Source organism: Hypoxylon fragiforme, assembly GCF_022984875.1.
Source record: "Hypoxylon fragiforme strain CBS 206.31 chromosome Unknown GGS25scaffold_6, whole genome shotgun sequence".
NCBI lineage: Eukaryota > Fungi > Ascomycota > Sordariomycetes > Xylariales > Hypoxylaceae > Hypoxylon > Hypoxylon fragiforme.
Window position 1 is genome coordinate 2,071,060 of NW_026054761.1, and position 13,867 is coordinate 2,084,926.

At 46.4% G+C, this 13,867-nt stretch overlaps 3 protein-coding genes across 3 annotated transcripts; 1 reads left to right on the forward strand and 2 right to left on the reverse strand.

Moving 5' to 3' along the window:
* Nucleotides 1-4,045: 4,045 nt before the first annotated feature.
* On the forward strand, nt 4,046-5,471 carry GGS25DRAFT_522930 (uncharacterized protein; the record flags this gene model as incomplete). Its single annotated transcript, XM_049264333.1, has 2 exons — nt 4,046-5,193; nt 5,261-5,471. The coding sequence occupies 2 exons, from the start codon at nt 4,046-4,048 to the stop codon at nt 5,469-5,471; spliced, it is 1,359 nt and encodes a 452-aa protein (XP_049115809.1).
* Nucleotides 5,472-7,106: 1,635 nt separating this feature from the next.
* On the reverse strand, nt 7,107-10,524 carry GGS25DRAFT_495671 (Spc97/Spc98 family protein). Its single transcript, XM_049261470.1, has 3 exons — nt 10,122-10,524; nt 9,395-10,033; nt 7,107-9,338 (listed from the first exon to the last, which is right to left on the reverse strand). Exons 2-3 carry the CDS (start codon nt 10,016-10,018, stop codon nt 7,578-7,580), a joined length of 2,385 nt encoding a protein of 794 aa, XP_049115810.1. The 5' UTR covers nt 10,019-10,033; nt 10,122-10,524; the 3' UTR covers nt 7,107-7,577.
* Nucleotides 10,525-10,720: 196 nt separating this feature from the next.
* GGS25DRAFT_495673 (senescence-associated protein-domain-containing protein) lies at nt 10,721-13,110 on the reverse strand. Its single transcript, XM_049261471.1, has 3 exons — nt 12,656-13,110; nt 11,857-12,553; nt 10,721-11,797 (listed from the first exon to the last, which is right to left on the reverse strand). The coding sequence occupies exons 1-3, from the start codon at nt 12,671-12,673 to the stop codon at nt 10,965-10,967; spliced, it is 1,548 nt and encodes a 515-aa protein (XP_049115811.1). The 5' UTR covers nt 12,674-13,110; the 3' UTR covers nt 10,721-10,964.
* Between the last annotated feature and the right edge of the window lie 757 nt (nt 13,111-13,867).

Consider the following 13,867-nt stretch of genomic DNA (forward strand, 5'->3'; position numbering starts at 1 on the left):
CCAATGATGAACCTATCTCTGGGAAAAGGGAACATCATGGTGCTAAGAAGCACGTGCGTGAGCCTCCCTGTGCGCATGGGCTCGCATCTCATGTTGAGGTCGGGCCCAAATCAGCCAGCGAATGAACGATTGACACACAGCCGTGCCCGTATTTAACGACCTGCAGAGGACCAGAGGACCAGAAGACCAGCAAAAATGGCAGGAACAGCTGCACTCACTAAGGCCAAACCGGAAAGAGTTTGTATGTAGTAAAGCTAAGAGCAGCCGATGGTAGCTGACCAGCTGTCGCACGGATACAAGCGCGCTAGAGATGGGGATTAATGGCGACAGATGTTTCGTGTGATTGACGCCCATGTGAACTGGCCACCACCGAGATGCAGCACAGCGTTGTACAAATTTTTTTTTTCTGTTTAATGATTTTTTCATGTTTGTTTTTGGATTAAGCAGGATGAGGCATGATCAATCATATCTTGCTTCAACTGCGGAAAAGGACTCCTTTGAATGAGGAACGAACCACGGGGCATTAAAAAATTGGCGAATTTCATACCCTCCTCCCTCAAGAGAGAACTATGCTCGGGTTGGAGGAGCGGATGGGATGGCATACATACCTACCCAAGATCGCAATCTATCGATGCTGCCGTCGATTTGAAAGTTGGTCCAATAATTACTCTAGTATGCAAGTATGAAGATTTTCGTAAACTCGAGAAACCAATACCGTGTCTGGCGAAGCACTCCAGGTGAAGCATTGGCCGGTGTGAAGGCATTTGGGGGGTGCGATGGCACCCTCAGGTAGTGCTTCGAAGCTATATTGCGGCATCTAGAACCTAGGCGTGGCAGTTAGAAATTGAAAATTAAAACCAATTGAGCGCAAACGAATGCTGTCGACAACGCAGACTACCTAGATAGGTACAGTACCAATCAAAAAATGGCAGCCCTGAAGATAGTCGGCACGGTTGTCGTGGCCGCGTAGAAGCGATGCTTTCTGGTTGGGCAAATCCGTACCCCGGATTCTTGAGGCCTTCTAAGAGACCTGAAGTAGTAGGCGAGAATTTGAGATTTCGTAGATGGTCACATCTCGTGCTCCCTATACCTAAGAATAGTTAGTATTGTATAGGACCTAGGTAGGTTACCCATGCTGCCATGTATGTAGTATGACCATGTGTTTAGGTAAGTAGTAATCCTTCCAGGGCTTGCCGGAACGGAAGGATGGAAACAGTGACGACGGGTAGAATTTACCTACATATGTACTACCTACATACATACCTGGAATCCTGGATACATACCTACGTCGTAGGTAGGTAAGTACGTTAGTGCAGCTCCTAACAGTCCCGAAGTTAAGGACGACGTGGGTACCTACATATGTACTTCCATGGAGTTTAATATGGAGTAGACGGCCATCACCGAGACGTCATAACGGAGCACCATGTATCAGCAGTTTTGGATCTCCGTTTCGATCTTCTGTTGCGACCCGCTCACATGACGAGTTGTATAGCTTGTTGTCGGTCTCACAAGGCTCGGTAGACCGACTTCGTGGCAGGCGTGGCTTTCACATATGGGATAAGTATGTACCTAGTATAGAATATATAGGATATATGGGACATTGACAAATCCCAAACTTGAATTGGTCAAGTATTACTCAGGAATCCACGACTATTTCGGGACTATTGAGGCTGTGATCGAGAAATGCTGCAGGCATATCTAGAAGCTTCGTCTTTTCCCGACTATCTTTGACGAGAACTGACCGAGACCGCGAAAGTGGTACAGTTTTTGTTTTAAAAAAGGTGTATGATGTTCGGAAACGGTTACCATTCTGGGCTTGAGCGTAATATTATTTTATCTACTAATATGGTATATTCTCTATTATGTTAGTAGCCTATCGCATACCTAGTAAATAGGCAAGTGAGCTGTTGTGTAACAGGATCGAGGTGCCGAAAAGTTGATAAGCTCCAACTGCAATGCGTGAATTATACTGATTATCAAGAAATGGCGGCGGTCCATTGACCAAGAATTGAAAAGAGAATTATTTTGTACGCACAAGTCGAATAGGAAAAAAAAAAAAAAGGTTTAATTTCCCTTCAATGCAATCGGTAAGACAACGGGGAAATCTAAGACAAAAGCTTCCATGACTCTTTCCATTCTTCTTCCTTTCCCTACTACATCCATGGTACTATGTACATACCCTCTTTCCCTATGCACTTTCCCTTCAATGTTATCAACATTGAACCCACTTGATAGTTTAAGGTATCTGACACGCTAGTACCTAGCTATAGATCTACAATGTAATCTGTCTATCGGAGAATCCATAGCCCTGGAGAGCTCCTTCTTAGGTACATAGATGCACATACTACAGTTACTACTGGGTACTAGGTATTATACGGTAGTACTAGGTAGTAGCGTGGATCTTTTTATCAAGAAAACAAATTATTAGGTTAACACATTCTTCAATCAAATCTTTTCTTCTCCTCCTCCCCTCCCCCTTTACTCCCTTTGTATCACGGTTAGAAAATGATCCAATTCTTCTACAACTTGTCAACACCCCGATTCGCAAGAGAGATATAATTTTGATCCCGTGGCAGGATCATCATTACCTTAGCACCATTGATAGTATCTTCGGATCCTACAAGTGTTAAAGGCTGAAGCCAATGCGATGGCTTCTGTTTTCTAGCATCTGCGCAGCCGCGGAAGCTTACAAAGCCTAACATGATGGTGGTGCGACGAAAGCTCGCCACCATCCCGGGAACATTGAACGTATTGTATCTACATACATACATATTATACTTTCAATGTTCGAAAAAAAAGTTGTGCAACGGAATGATGGAACGGAATACTGAAAAGGTCTAAGATGCATACATCAACCTCAATGTTACTTAGGTATGTATGCATACTTACAGTATTGTGCAACGTTTTAAGAAAGCATAACTTCCTCCGATATAGTAGGTACATGCCGGGCCTACGTAGCTTTTGCTGTGCCGAGTGCCACCTCTCTCCGTCTCGTTTCGACTCGCTATCCTATCGCACTTGAGAGGAAAAAGAAGCCCCCCACTGGCAAGATTCCTGGGTAGCCTAGTACTAGGTAATAGTCTGGGCTTGGCCAGGTTCCCGCCTCTCTTTTTGAACCCCCACCAACAGGAATGTTCTGTCATGGTATGGAGGTAGCATGTAGGTATGTATGTATGTATGTATGTATGTATGTATGTATTGTACTGTATGTACGTACATATGTATGTACTCACAAGCAATACAATACCTACAAATAGTCACATATACATACATCATATGTATATTACTGATATTATCTACATAGTAGGCCATGCAGCCAACATCGTGACAATTACCTAAGTTACCCAAGTAGGTATCAGGGTACTCGGCAGGGTTAGTAGTGCCGCCAGTTTTCGTCTCCTGGTTTTCTGCTCTCCGCCTGCCGGCGTATGTCTTTCGTCAGCTCAGTTTCGACCAATATCATCAACTCAAGCCCTCCCCGTCGTTCCACTCTATCTTATGTCCCTTTTTGTTGTGCCATGTTGCTCCAGTCATCTTCGCTTTCTTATAACGGATCTCGTCCAGCGTCGGTCCTCTTGCATAAACTCCCGCTCCATTACCAAAGTATCTAACGTACTTATCCAAAGTTTTCATACATAGTCCTTATAGTCCTCTTCCACGTCCACATATTCCCTATTTCACCCTACATATTCCATCATAGGCCCCATACATTTTCCGAGTCTTGACCATCTACGCATCCTACCGGGACCTGAGTCTATTCCCCGGTTTGGGCGCATGTCGAGCAGCTTCTCAAACAAACCCTTGCGTCCGTTTACAGAAGATCATTATATCAGGCCTCAGTGGGGCAACTGGTCAAATCACCACTGCGTGAATCCCAAGTGTCCCGCTTGCGACTGCGCGCCGCCCCAGGACCCTGAGATCGCCAGGCGCATTATTTCCAGCCAGCTTGATATAAGACCCCTCTATCCCTCTACCTAGCTCTCTACCCTTCCGCAATTCCTAAACTCACTCAACAGCACACATGACTTCAAACTCTCCCTTCATCATGGCACGAAGACGAGATACCGACTTCTCTTGTCATACCGCAAGTACCCAAAACACGAGGCACAGCAGTGAATCGTTTGATTCAACCAGCACTACCCCTACCTCCTTGTATGACAGCCCTAGACCGTCCACAAAGGAGTCAGGATCCCAAAGTCCCAAGTTCCAGGCGCCATGCTACGAGGAGGATCTGTCACCGGCCACGAGCTTGTACCCACGTTCATCGGTCGACACATATTCATCGCGGGCCTCGAGTGCTGAATTCGAGGACGACTCGGACGCGGAGGAGAGCCTAGAGTACTCGGACATTCCCCCGTTGCCCGCCTACCGCCATGACATTGAGGAAATTAATGTCAGACCTTCCAACCCCGAGGATTTCGCTGCACTGTTCCCTTCTATGAACAGGTTGACTATTCGTCACGACGACTTCACAACTGACGGCAACATGAACCTGCGGGTGGACACTGTCGTTTTGGGAAGACGGAAGAAGACGATCCAATTGTTTCACTTAAGAATGTATGACCTGAGCAAGCGCGAGTTCTCTCTCCGACGGTATTGCCGGGATTCTGGCCGCGAAGTATGCAACTCGAAACGCAAATATATCGAGCCCACCATCACAGCTCGTCCCAAATTAAAGCGGTCGATGTCGAATGCAATGAAATCTTTAGCAAGGAGGCCGCAGGTTACCCGGGCTCCCACTGGTGGTTCGGTCTTTTCACCTAAGACCCGACCCGGAACGAGCCATTCTGCTACCTCCGCCGACTCGGACTCTACGGATGGCATGACTAGTGCCATCCCCATCGACAAGAAGCAAAAGGTTCGCCCTATGGCTACGAACACAATTAAACTCGAATTCTCCAACTACGCTCGCGTCGATATCTCACGATGTGGAAACAAGAACACTAAGAGATATGAGTTTGAATGGTGGGGTCACAAGTACTCTTGGAAGCGAGTGTGGGACAGGCTTACGGATTCCGTCTCATACCACCTCCTCCGAGATGGTCAGAACCACACGCCTGTAGCACACATCGTTCCCGAAACCCGATCACCAACCCAAATTGATGCCGATGAGCAAGCCGGCGGTTGGGTACCTCCTTGTCACATGTGGATCAGCGACGAGAAGTTGATTGATGCCAAGACTGACGTTGCCGAGTAAGTTGATTATATCCTTTTCTTTCTTTTTCAATTTTTTTTTATCTTTACTAACAGTTGGTGCTAGCATTGTCGTTGCAACTGGTCTAATGGCACTTGTCGACGATTGCATCAAGGAACGTTGGCAGACGAAGAAGGTCCACCGCATTGGACTCCCACTCATGTCCAGGTCTCTGGACGTTAGCCCGAAAGCATTTGTACAACAGATGTTTGCGCGCCGGAATTCGGATCATCACCCAAGCCCATTACGGTTTCAAAAGGCTGTAGCTGCTTGCTGAGAATCGGTTAACGATAGAAAATACATACCCTAACTATGAAGGAGCCATCCTATACTACAACTCACACATGCGGAACCAGGCCGCCACATTTCTTATTTCCGTTCACTCGACTCCATTCACTCAACCTTCATTCACTCTACTATCTACAACCACGACACCTTTGACGACATATCCGTCGAGGGCATATACCTTCTTTTCCCAACACGCGGCACCGTATCCCCAGTTTACGAGCGAGTAGAAAAGACCAAAAATTAGAAAAGGCACACCGACCGTCTCCGGTCACAAAAAATATCGAGCGACGAATTGATGATTGACGATAGCAATAGCAATAACGCCACGTCTTATGTTACCAAAAAGTTATGTTTTACGTATTACGGTCTTTTTTTTTCTTCTTCTCATCCACGGACCAACCATCTCATTCACCCACACCATATCTACACAATAACGCTACACGATACCACAATTATACCCACCATCTTCTACCCGATCTCGATTCCCTTTGTTATACCAGTCAAACAACATCAACGACCAAAATATTGAGTCGTACGAAATACCACAGCAATGAGCGTCCGGCGTCACCTTTTGTTCTTTCATTGGTCTTTTTTCAATGTTTATATATATATACCTCTATCTATATGAGATCATAAGTATGCATTGCATTTTTGCATTTTATATTTTGGGCGGGCGATATAGCGAAAGGCGTCACACACACACGCATGCATACTTAAGTCGGCTTTTTGTTACATACATACCTCAGGAGAATTGGAACTTCAGTGTATAAATCTTCCACACCTTTTTTTTGGTTTTGGTTTTCAAACTTCGGTCGAAACTTCGTTTCCATTTGTTTTATCTTTGGGGAACTTCATTAATGGGCATTGGGACATTCGGGGGGTTTCGGAGCATAAGGGGAAATCATCATCATCATCATCATCATCATCATCATCGGTTTGGTGTATGGGGCAAATGCTTTTTTTTTTTCATCAATCTTCTTCATCCCTTCGGGAAAGAGAGAGAGACAGAACTACTTTTTTCGACTTGTATATGTTGATCGTTTATTTTACCTACCAAGCTACCTACCAAAGGGCCTCAAGCTCAAGTGCATAAAATAAATTCATCAATCGTCGTCATCGCTACGAGGATATACAATCTATGTCTAACTATATCATTGGTACTACCTACCTAACCTACTATCTTAAGTCCGTGCTCAAATTGTTGTGTTGTGTTGTGTTGTGTTGTGTGTTTTCTTGGAACCGCGAGATGATCGATCGTTTTGATGGCCCTATGATGTTGATCCATCGGAGCGCCCGGATTACTTGGCGTATAGTATGTAGGAGGTATGTAGGGTTCCAGAAGTTTCTAACCTACATACGTACCTACCTATATAAACTTGCGAAGTAGGTAGGTATATATTCGTCGAGAGTAGGTAGGTAGGTAGGTAGGTGGTAATGGAGGTTGATCAGTTTCGGGTAATCTTCCGTGACACTACATACCTACACATAATACATATTAACCTACATAGGTATGTACATGTAGTTCACTCATCTAAAACGTCAACGTTTTTACTTGTTAAGGTTGGTTTTGTACGCAGGTACACGAGAACCAGGACCGCTGCTTTAACATACAAGATATCTACCTACCTACCTACCTACCTACCCACCATAACAGATAGGTAGATGAACACGTTCTCTAAATAGCATGTATGCAGTCGTTCTTTGTTATACCATCCCTAGTACCGAGTGATCGACATTGAAGTATAAGTTGATATCTCGAGGTATCTTCTTGAGTCCAGGTACTTAATCTAGGCCAGCCAACTGGAAGCCTACAGCTAAACATCCATCCATCCGTCCACGAACTGATAGCAACAACGATGACGACGATGATGATCTTCCTCTAGCTCATACGAAGAACGGATATGACGGAGTAGGTAGACAGTAGCAGTTAGTAGTAGGAGTAGTAGTGGTGGTGATATTAATAGAAGTTCCAATTCCTAGGCAGCATAGACATACTATTCATACCTGCCTATTATCTACTACCCACCTAAGCAGGTAGGTAGGCAGGCACCTATATGAACTAGGTAGGTAAAACGATCTCACATCCCCCCCGTCATCAAAACTCGTCAAAATCCACCATCCCATCGTTGCCACGCGTCTTTCCGGCATCGAACCACCCGCCGAAATCCAGCTTCATCAGCAATCTATCGATACCCCCCGTGCGTCTTGGCGCGTACCCCGTTCCCTCGTCTACTCCCCCTACATCATCGCCAAGCCCCGCTCCGGGTCCCAGGCCCGAGCCGTCACCGTCCGGCCCCCCATCTTCGTCATCGTCTCCCTCGAGCTCAGCCATGAATGCCGAGTCCATGCTCAGCGTGCGGAGGGTGTTCACGACACCCTCGACATTGAGTTTGACCTTACGCTCCACGTCGCGGATATTGACACGCACGTCAGCTTCCTCAGCGCCGAGGTCGGAGAAGGCATCCACGACACCCTCGTCGGCCTCGAGATCCATTGAAGTCCAGATGCCGTGGAGCCGGTGCACGAGGGCGACCAGGTGGTCGATTTGCACGAGAAGCTCGTACAGTGCGTCTGTGAAGGAGGGTTGGGTTAAAAGGAGGCGTCGCGTTAGAGTGCGCAGATAAAGGCGGTGGGCTGTGGCGAGGGTTTCTGGGTCATGATGTGGTGTTCCTGAGTTGGGTTTTGTCGGGGTTTCGTTTAGATTGGACGGACTAGCCGGGTCATTGTGGTCAGAATGTCTGTTCTCTTCCTTGTCGAAGGTATTGGTATGATGTGTCGAAGGATCGCTGGATGAAGAGGGCGTCGTGTCGTGTTGTCCCGCCACCAGCCACTGGTGGAAGTCGTCCCAGAGACCCTCAACGACTTCAACTTGGAGGTATGCTTCGGTTTCAGCCAAGAAAAATATTGCTGCGCTGCTTGTGCTCCACGCGCTTCGCATGGTAGAAGAACGAGCGGACCATCGCTCACGAAGGGTACGAGTTCTTGCGATACCCCCCTTTGTGTTGCTGTATGGGGGCCGAGGAGGTGGTGGATGGTGACGGCGAAGGGAGGTTATTTTCCATAAGTCTGTAAGATGAAGATGAGAGCGGCGAATCGATTGTAAGTATGAGTTGATGGACGTGTAGATTTGAACGTCAGACGCAGTCAAAAATAGGTCTAGTGGTGGTGGGATTTGCGATGTGAGAACTACAGGGACAGAGAAGAGGAGGTTTCGGAATGGAGTGCTAGTGATGCCGCTGGGTTGTTTGTAGCTACTTGTACTAGACTTTCCCTTCATCGGCGTTGTTGCTTTAGCTTTGGATAGATTCAGGCGCAGCACGTCTCTTGCTATTTCGAGCTCTTCGTCTTCTTCGGCATGCTGGCCTTGCATAGAGCCTAATAAAGCCCAGGTCTTGGTGAGAACCGCGGAAACCTCACCTTCTTTAACTGTCACATTGCTGAGCCCGTACCGTTTCTCATAAGCAAGATTGTCAGCGCGCCGCCATCGACTACGGATTACTTCATCGGCTTGCTGTGTAAGGGCCATCGCAAATTCGCCTCGGCCGAGTAGAAAGAAATTTCGAAATAGAGTCAGCATCTCAATAACTCTAGCTAACGGCAACAGCTTCTGCAAGGTCGTCCGAGACAACGTCAGCCGGATGGACGTGATGGCTCTGGAAAAAGCTGCGCTATTGAGGGGTGACGATAAATCGGCAAAAGTTTGAAGTTGGGATGAGAGGTGGTCGAGTCCATTATTGCTTGGTTCTATGCTGCTTCTAGTTTTGACCCGATGCAATGAGGTTCCAATGAATAGCATCGAATTAGCCGTCGATAGCCTCACAAATGTCGGTAATAAACCTTGCTCGATTGAGAAGCCCTATTCCTATCAGTGCTACGAATCCTAATAAGTACAAGTAATATCAAGGGTCTCACCCGTTCGTCATCTTCGTTCTTTCGAATAAAGAAATCCACATTTCCTAACGTAGGAATCCGGCCATAGAGGACCCAGGCCGAAACCTGCTTCAACCAGGCGGTTTCTGCTACTCTGATAAGACTAAGCGCAGCCTCCCCAACATCGGCGTAGCCAGTCTGAAGCTCATCGCGCAGTTTATTGATGAGCTGTGCGGCCTGGCAAGGTGAGCCGCCGTCTTCCTTGAGCATAAATTGTACCAGATCCCACAACCATTCCATCCGGCGGGTCCAACCGGAGAATTCACCAATGACGGCGGTTAAGGGCACAATGTTGTAAGCGCCTACGAGAGAAGCATCTTTTCGAAGGATGCTATCTTCTACTTCTAATACCTTCCTCTGAAATGCAGCGAGATAGATTGAGTTGATGGAGGTTGATACGGCGCGGCAAATGATAGAAGGATGAGTAGCGCTTATCTGAGCTGTATAGCTTATGAGCTTGCAGTGAAGATCACTTAGGTGTCCGGCCGTCTTCAGTAGCTCTCGCTCTGGCGGGGACAAGATGGATTGTGCTGCGGAATGTGTATAGTCGTGTCTGAGTAGAGGCGAGGGGTGCCCCGACAGGGAGAGCAGGATCTCATGGAGCATTGTGGAGGAGAAGGACTATGATGGTGTTAGAAGTGATATCCATGGAAGAGACTCTTTCAACTCCCATGTACGTTGTAGGGGCTGCTAGGGAAGAGAGTCCAACCCTTGTAATGCATGTGGAGGCTTCTTAGACCGGATCTTATCGTTAATATCTTGGATTAGAAGAATTATGGAACCGAGACATTCGTAACGACACATGGATCCAAGTAGGTAAAGCCACGATCCGCCGTGATAGGTAGGTATTGTGAATGTCGAGTCGGTTCAAGTATGAAGGTGATGCTAGGTGATGCTAGGTATTAAGTAGGTACCTAACCTAGTAGATATGACATACACCCTGCATTCGTATTTTGTCCTTTTTCCCTTTTTTCTTTCTCACTTTATTTTGATCAATTCAGAGTTGCTGATGTAATTCATCTTGTTGTTGAAAGCATGAAAATACCGAGTTGTCGTTACTATTACTATGCACCCTAGGCATTGTACAATAACCCTGGTAATTAAGATTGTCGCGCCTGCTTGCTTCAACAGTGCTATGGTAATAGGTAGAAAGCGCGTCGATAATAGAGTGAAGCACGTGACTCTTTCATAATTGCACACCTAGGTACCTACACAGTACTAGGTACTAGGTAGTATCTAGTTAGGTACTTCCGTACCTACACCAACTTCCAAGAAACATTTGAATGCTGACAACTTCAATATTGAATAGGTAGGTATTCAATGTTGATCAATGGTGTATCCATGGATGTATAATGTAGGTAGGGGTATATATAAAACATTGGACTAAATGTATTCCGACTCTAATATTATACAATATGAGCTATCAAGGCCCTGCCCTCGCTTCCCTTGCAGACTCGCTCACTGCTTTGAATCTTTTTTGCTTTATTCGTTCTTGACATTGTTTCATACCATATTGATAGTCATACCTAGACATTCATTCATTCAAAGTAATCTAGGAACGCTTTGGTGTCCTGCTCTCTGAAGAACCACTGATGCTCGCCGATTCCGCAACTAGATTAGCATTTGAGCCAGTTGACCCTTTCGTCGGTTCTGGGCTACCAGTGTCGTCTCCCACGATGATTTCCCCTCCCCCCTTAACCTTTCCAACCACCATACCTTTCCCGACGGCTTTGATAATTGCCTTTCGAGAAACTCCAGTGGCATCCACATAGACCAGGCCGACATTCTTAACGCTCCCGCCAAGATGTTTTGACACTTCTCCCGCTTCCGCACCCCATCTATGAGCGACCATAGTTGTTGCTGTCGTTGATGCCGAATTCAGAAGATTGCGCGTAGCATGATCAATCCCATCAGCAACAGTTGTGAAAGCCATCAAGCTCTTGTTCAGCAGTCCAGGCTTGAAACTTTCGAGTGGTTTCCCATCTGGACCGTATCCTCGCTTGCCTTCTTTAACACCACGCCCTGCAACTGTAGCTCCTACGTTCTGAGCCAATTTGGTCACCTGCCCGACCGTCTTGGACGATAGATCGGCCACCCCACCCGAGAACTTACCTATCCGGCGGACTCGCTCATGTGTAGCCGGCGTGAAGGTAACGGCCCTTTCTAGAGGTTTCGTTTTCTTAACAAAGGTTTCTGACCCACTTTGCATGGCGTTAGAAACAAGGTCCGAGGTTGTTATGATCAATCGAGATGCATATGCAGCCTTGGAAACGAGAAACGACTTTTGGTAAGCTGGATGTAGTTCCATCTCCAGCAGTTCCGCGGATGCAGGAACTACAGAAAGCTTATTCGACCCTTCATTGGGCAGAGTAATCTCGACAGGATCTATAGTTAGAACTAATAAGCATTGCTGCGTGAGACTTAGGGGGGTGGGTGCTTGTTACCTTTAGAACCCGGCTTCACGCCGGACTCGACAACCTGGTACCCTTCTGATAGTTCCCCAATGACACTGCCATCCTCTTCATCTACCAGTACGATCTGGCCGCTTGGCTGAGAACTCCGACTACCCTTTGCATAAGCCTCTCCAGGTTTGTAAGTGGCTGGATTGTATGCTGGAAGCTGCTCTGATGCAGCAAGCTTAGATTTGGATGTAGTTGGTGATGATCTAGTAGAACTCTTTGGCGTCGACGAGGATGACTTCTCCTTCTCCTTTGTCGCTGTTTTCGGTGGTGGCGCCCTTTCGAGGAAAGCGGTACATTGCGCCAGAATGGTCTCAAAGGTATCAACATCCTCTTGAAGGCCTTCTCGACTACCGACTGGAGGAAATTCGATGCGCGTAAAGGCACCGCTATCGGGGCCAAGGTCCCATCTAGGGATCAGGTAGCTTCTGGGAGGTTGGTGATAAATCTGGGTAGTCGCGGGTAGAGGAATGTCTAGCTCGGGTGGTAGATGTAGATGGAGGTAGAAGTCTTCGGCTGATTCTCCATCCTGATTGCCTAAGGCGGGATCGGCAAAGGGGGAAGACGTCGGGACCATTAACAGCGATAGCGTCTGCGGTCCAGCGGGCGTAAGTGATTCTTCCTTGCCGTAGGCGAGGTGGTAGGCCAAAACGCCTGGTATGGCGTATAGCAACTTGGGGTCCTATTGAAGCCGTCATGTCAGTTGTTGCAAATCTTGGAATCACAAAGAGCTCCGCGCACGTTTTCCCTCTTCTCGGATGGGCGCAATATCACAGTAGCTTACATGATGTCCAGATGCCATCTTAGCGCTTAAGCTATGAGTAAGACGGCGCAAAGGAATTCGACTTTGGAGGACGTAGCAGATGGGCGGGGTAGAGATTAGGAAGGTCAAGGTTCTGTCTTCGAATTTACAATCTCTAACGTCGAAGCAGCATGAACAATACTACCTAGGTAGGTAGATAGGTATAGAGGTATGTAGGGTAAAAGGTATATACTAGGTAACGATGTAATGATATCGAACGTAACCAACAAGAATAAAGAATGCGAAATAAACAAGATAGCAAAGATGGCAAGATTAGGACAATATTGAATCACACATGATCCATAAATATCCTCCCTTATTACCTACTACTAACCTGGGTACTAAGTGAGTGAGTACTAGGTAAATTGTTGCTAATTGTAGATGAAGCAACGAACTCTGGGCGCTTAAAGTTAGACACAAGCGCTTCTTGGTACAAGGCTGGAATTTACAAGAGGCCTCACAGACGACGTCATTGGGTCGTTTCAACGTGATTGCCACACAAACCCCTGTCGTCAGCCGAAACAAGCAACTGCAACTACATGTATAATGCTGTACCTAGTAGCCTAAGTAATAAGTACTGTATGTATTGTACCTACCTATTCAAATAAGATACTATGTAGGTAATATTTAAACTTACCTAACCTTTAAGTTCGATATAACCCTTGATGTTACATGTATGTACTACCTATTATGTGCATAGTACTATCTATATATGTAATATGGGAGGCAGTGATATGCTTCTTTAGTTCTTTATGCTAGGATTTGGGGTTTCGTATCTTAAGATCATAAAATCCATATAAGTCGATAACATTTGAGAATATAATTTATTAAAAGTAAATTAAAATAATGTCTCAAAGGATTTAAAATAGAGCAACACTAAATCCGCAGTAGGAGTACTTAGCTTTTTGTCCGCAGTATGGCGCTAGTAGCGCAGCTCCGGCGGCTCCAGTACACACCAAGCTGTCAATCAATTGCGACCAGTCCAAACCATCTTCAAATTTTCAATTGAAGATCTCAAATTGAAGGGCCCGACTCAAGGACCACAATGAGCCTGGTTGCACGTTTGTAGCTACTCTATTGGAAGAGTTATTCAAGGTTGAAGTTGCGACCGGTACCGCGCATGGACCACCTCCCTTACCACCCTGATTGAGGACAAGACACAGTAGGGCCCGAAGAGATCAATCAAAGATCAAC

Coding starts and splice junctions, on each gene's coding strand:
- GGS25DRAFT_495671 (XM_049261470.1), bottom strand. CDS start 10,018: ATGCTCCATGAGATCCTGCTCTCCCTGTCGGGGCACCCCTCGCCTCTA. Junction 9,339..9,394: donor AGAACGAAGATGACGAACGG/GTGAGACCCTTG, acceptor TGATAGGAATAG/GGCTTCTCAATCGAGCAAGG.
- GGS25DRAFT_495673 (XM_049261471.1), bottom strand. Junction 11,798..11,856: donor CGTGAAGCCGGGTTCTAAAG/GTAACAAGCACC, acceptor TTCTAACTATAG/ATCCTGTCGAGATTACTCTG.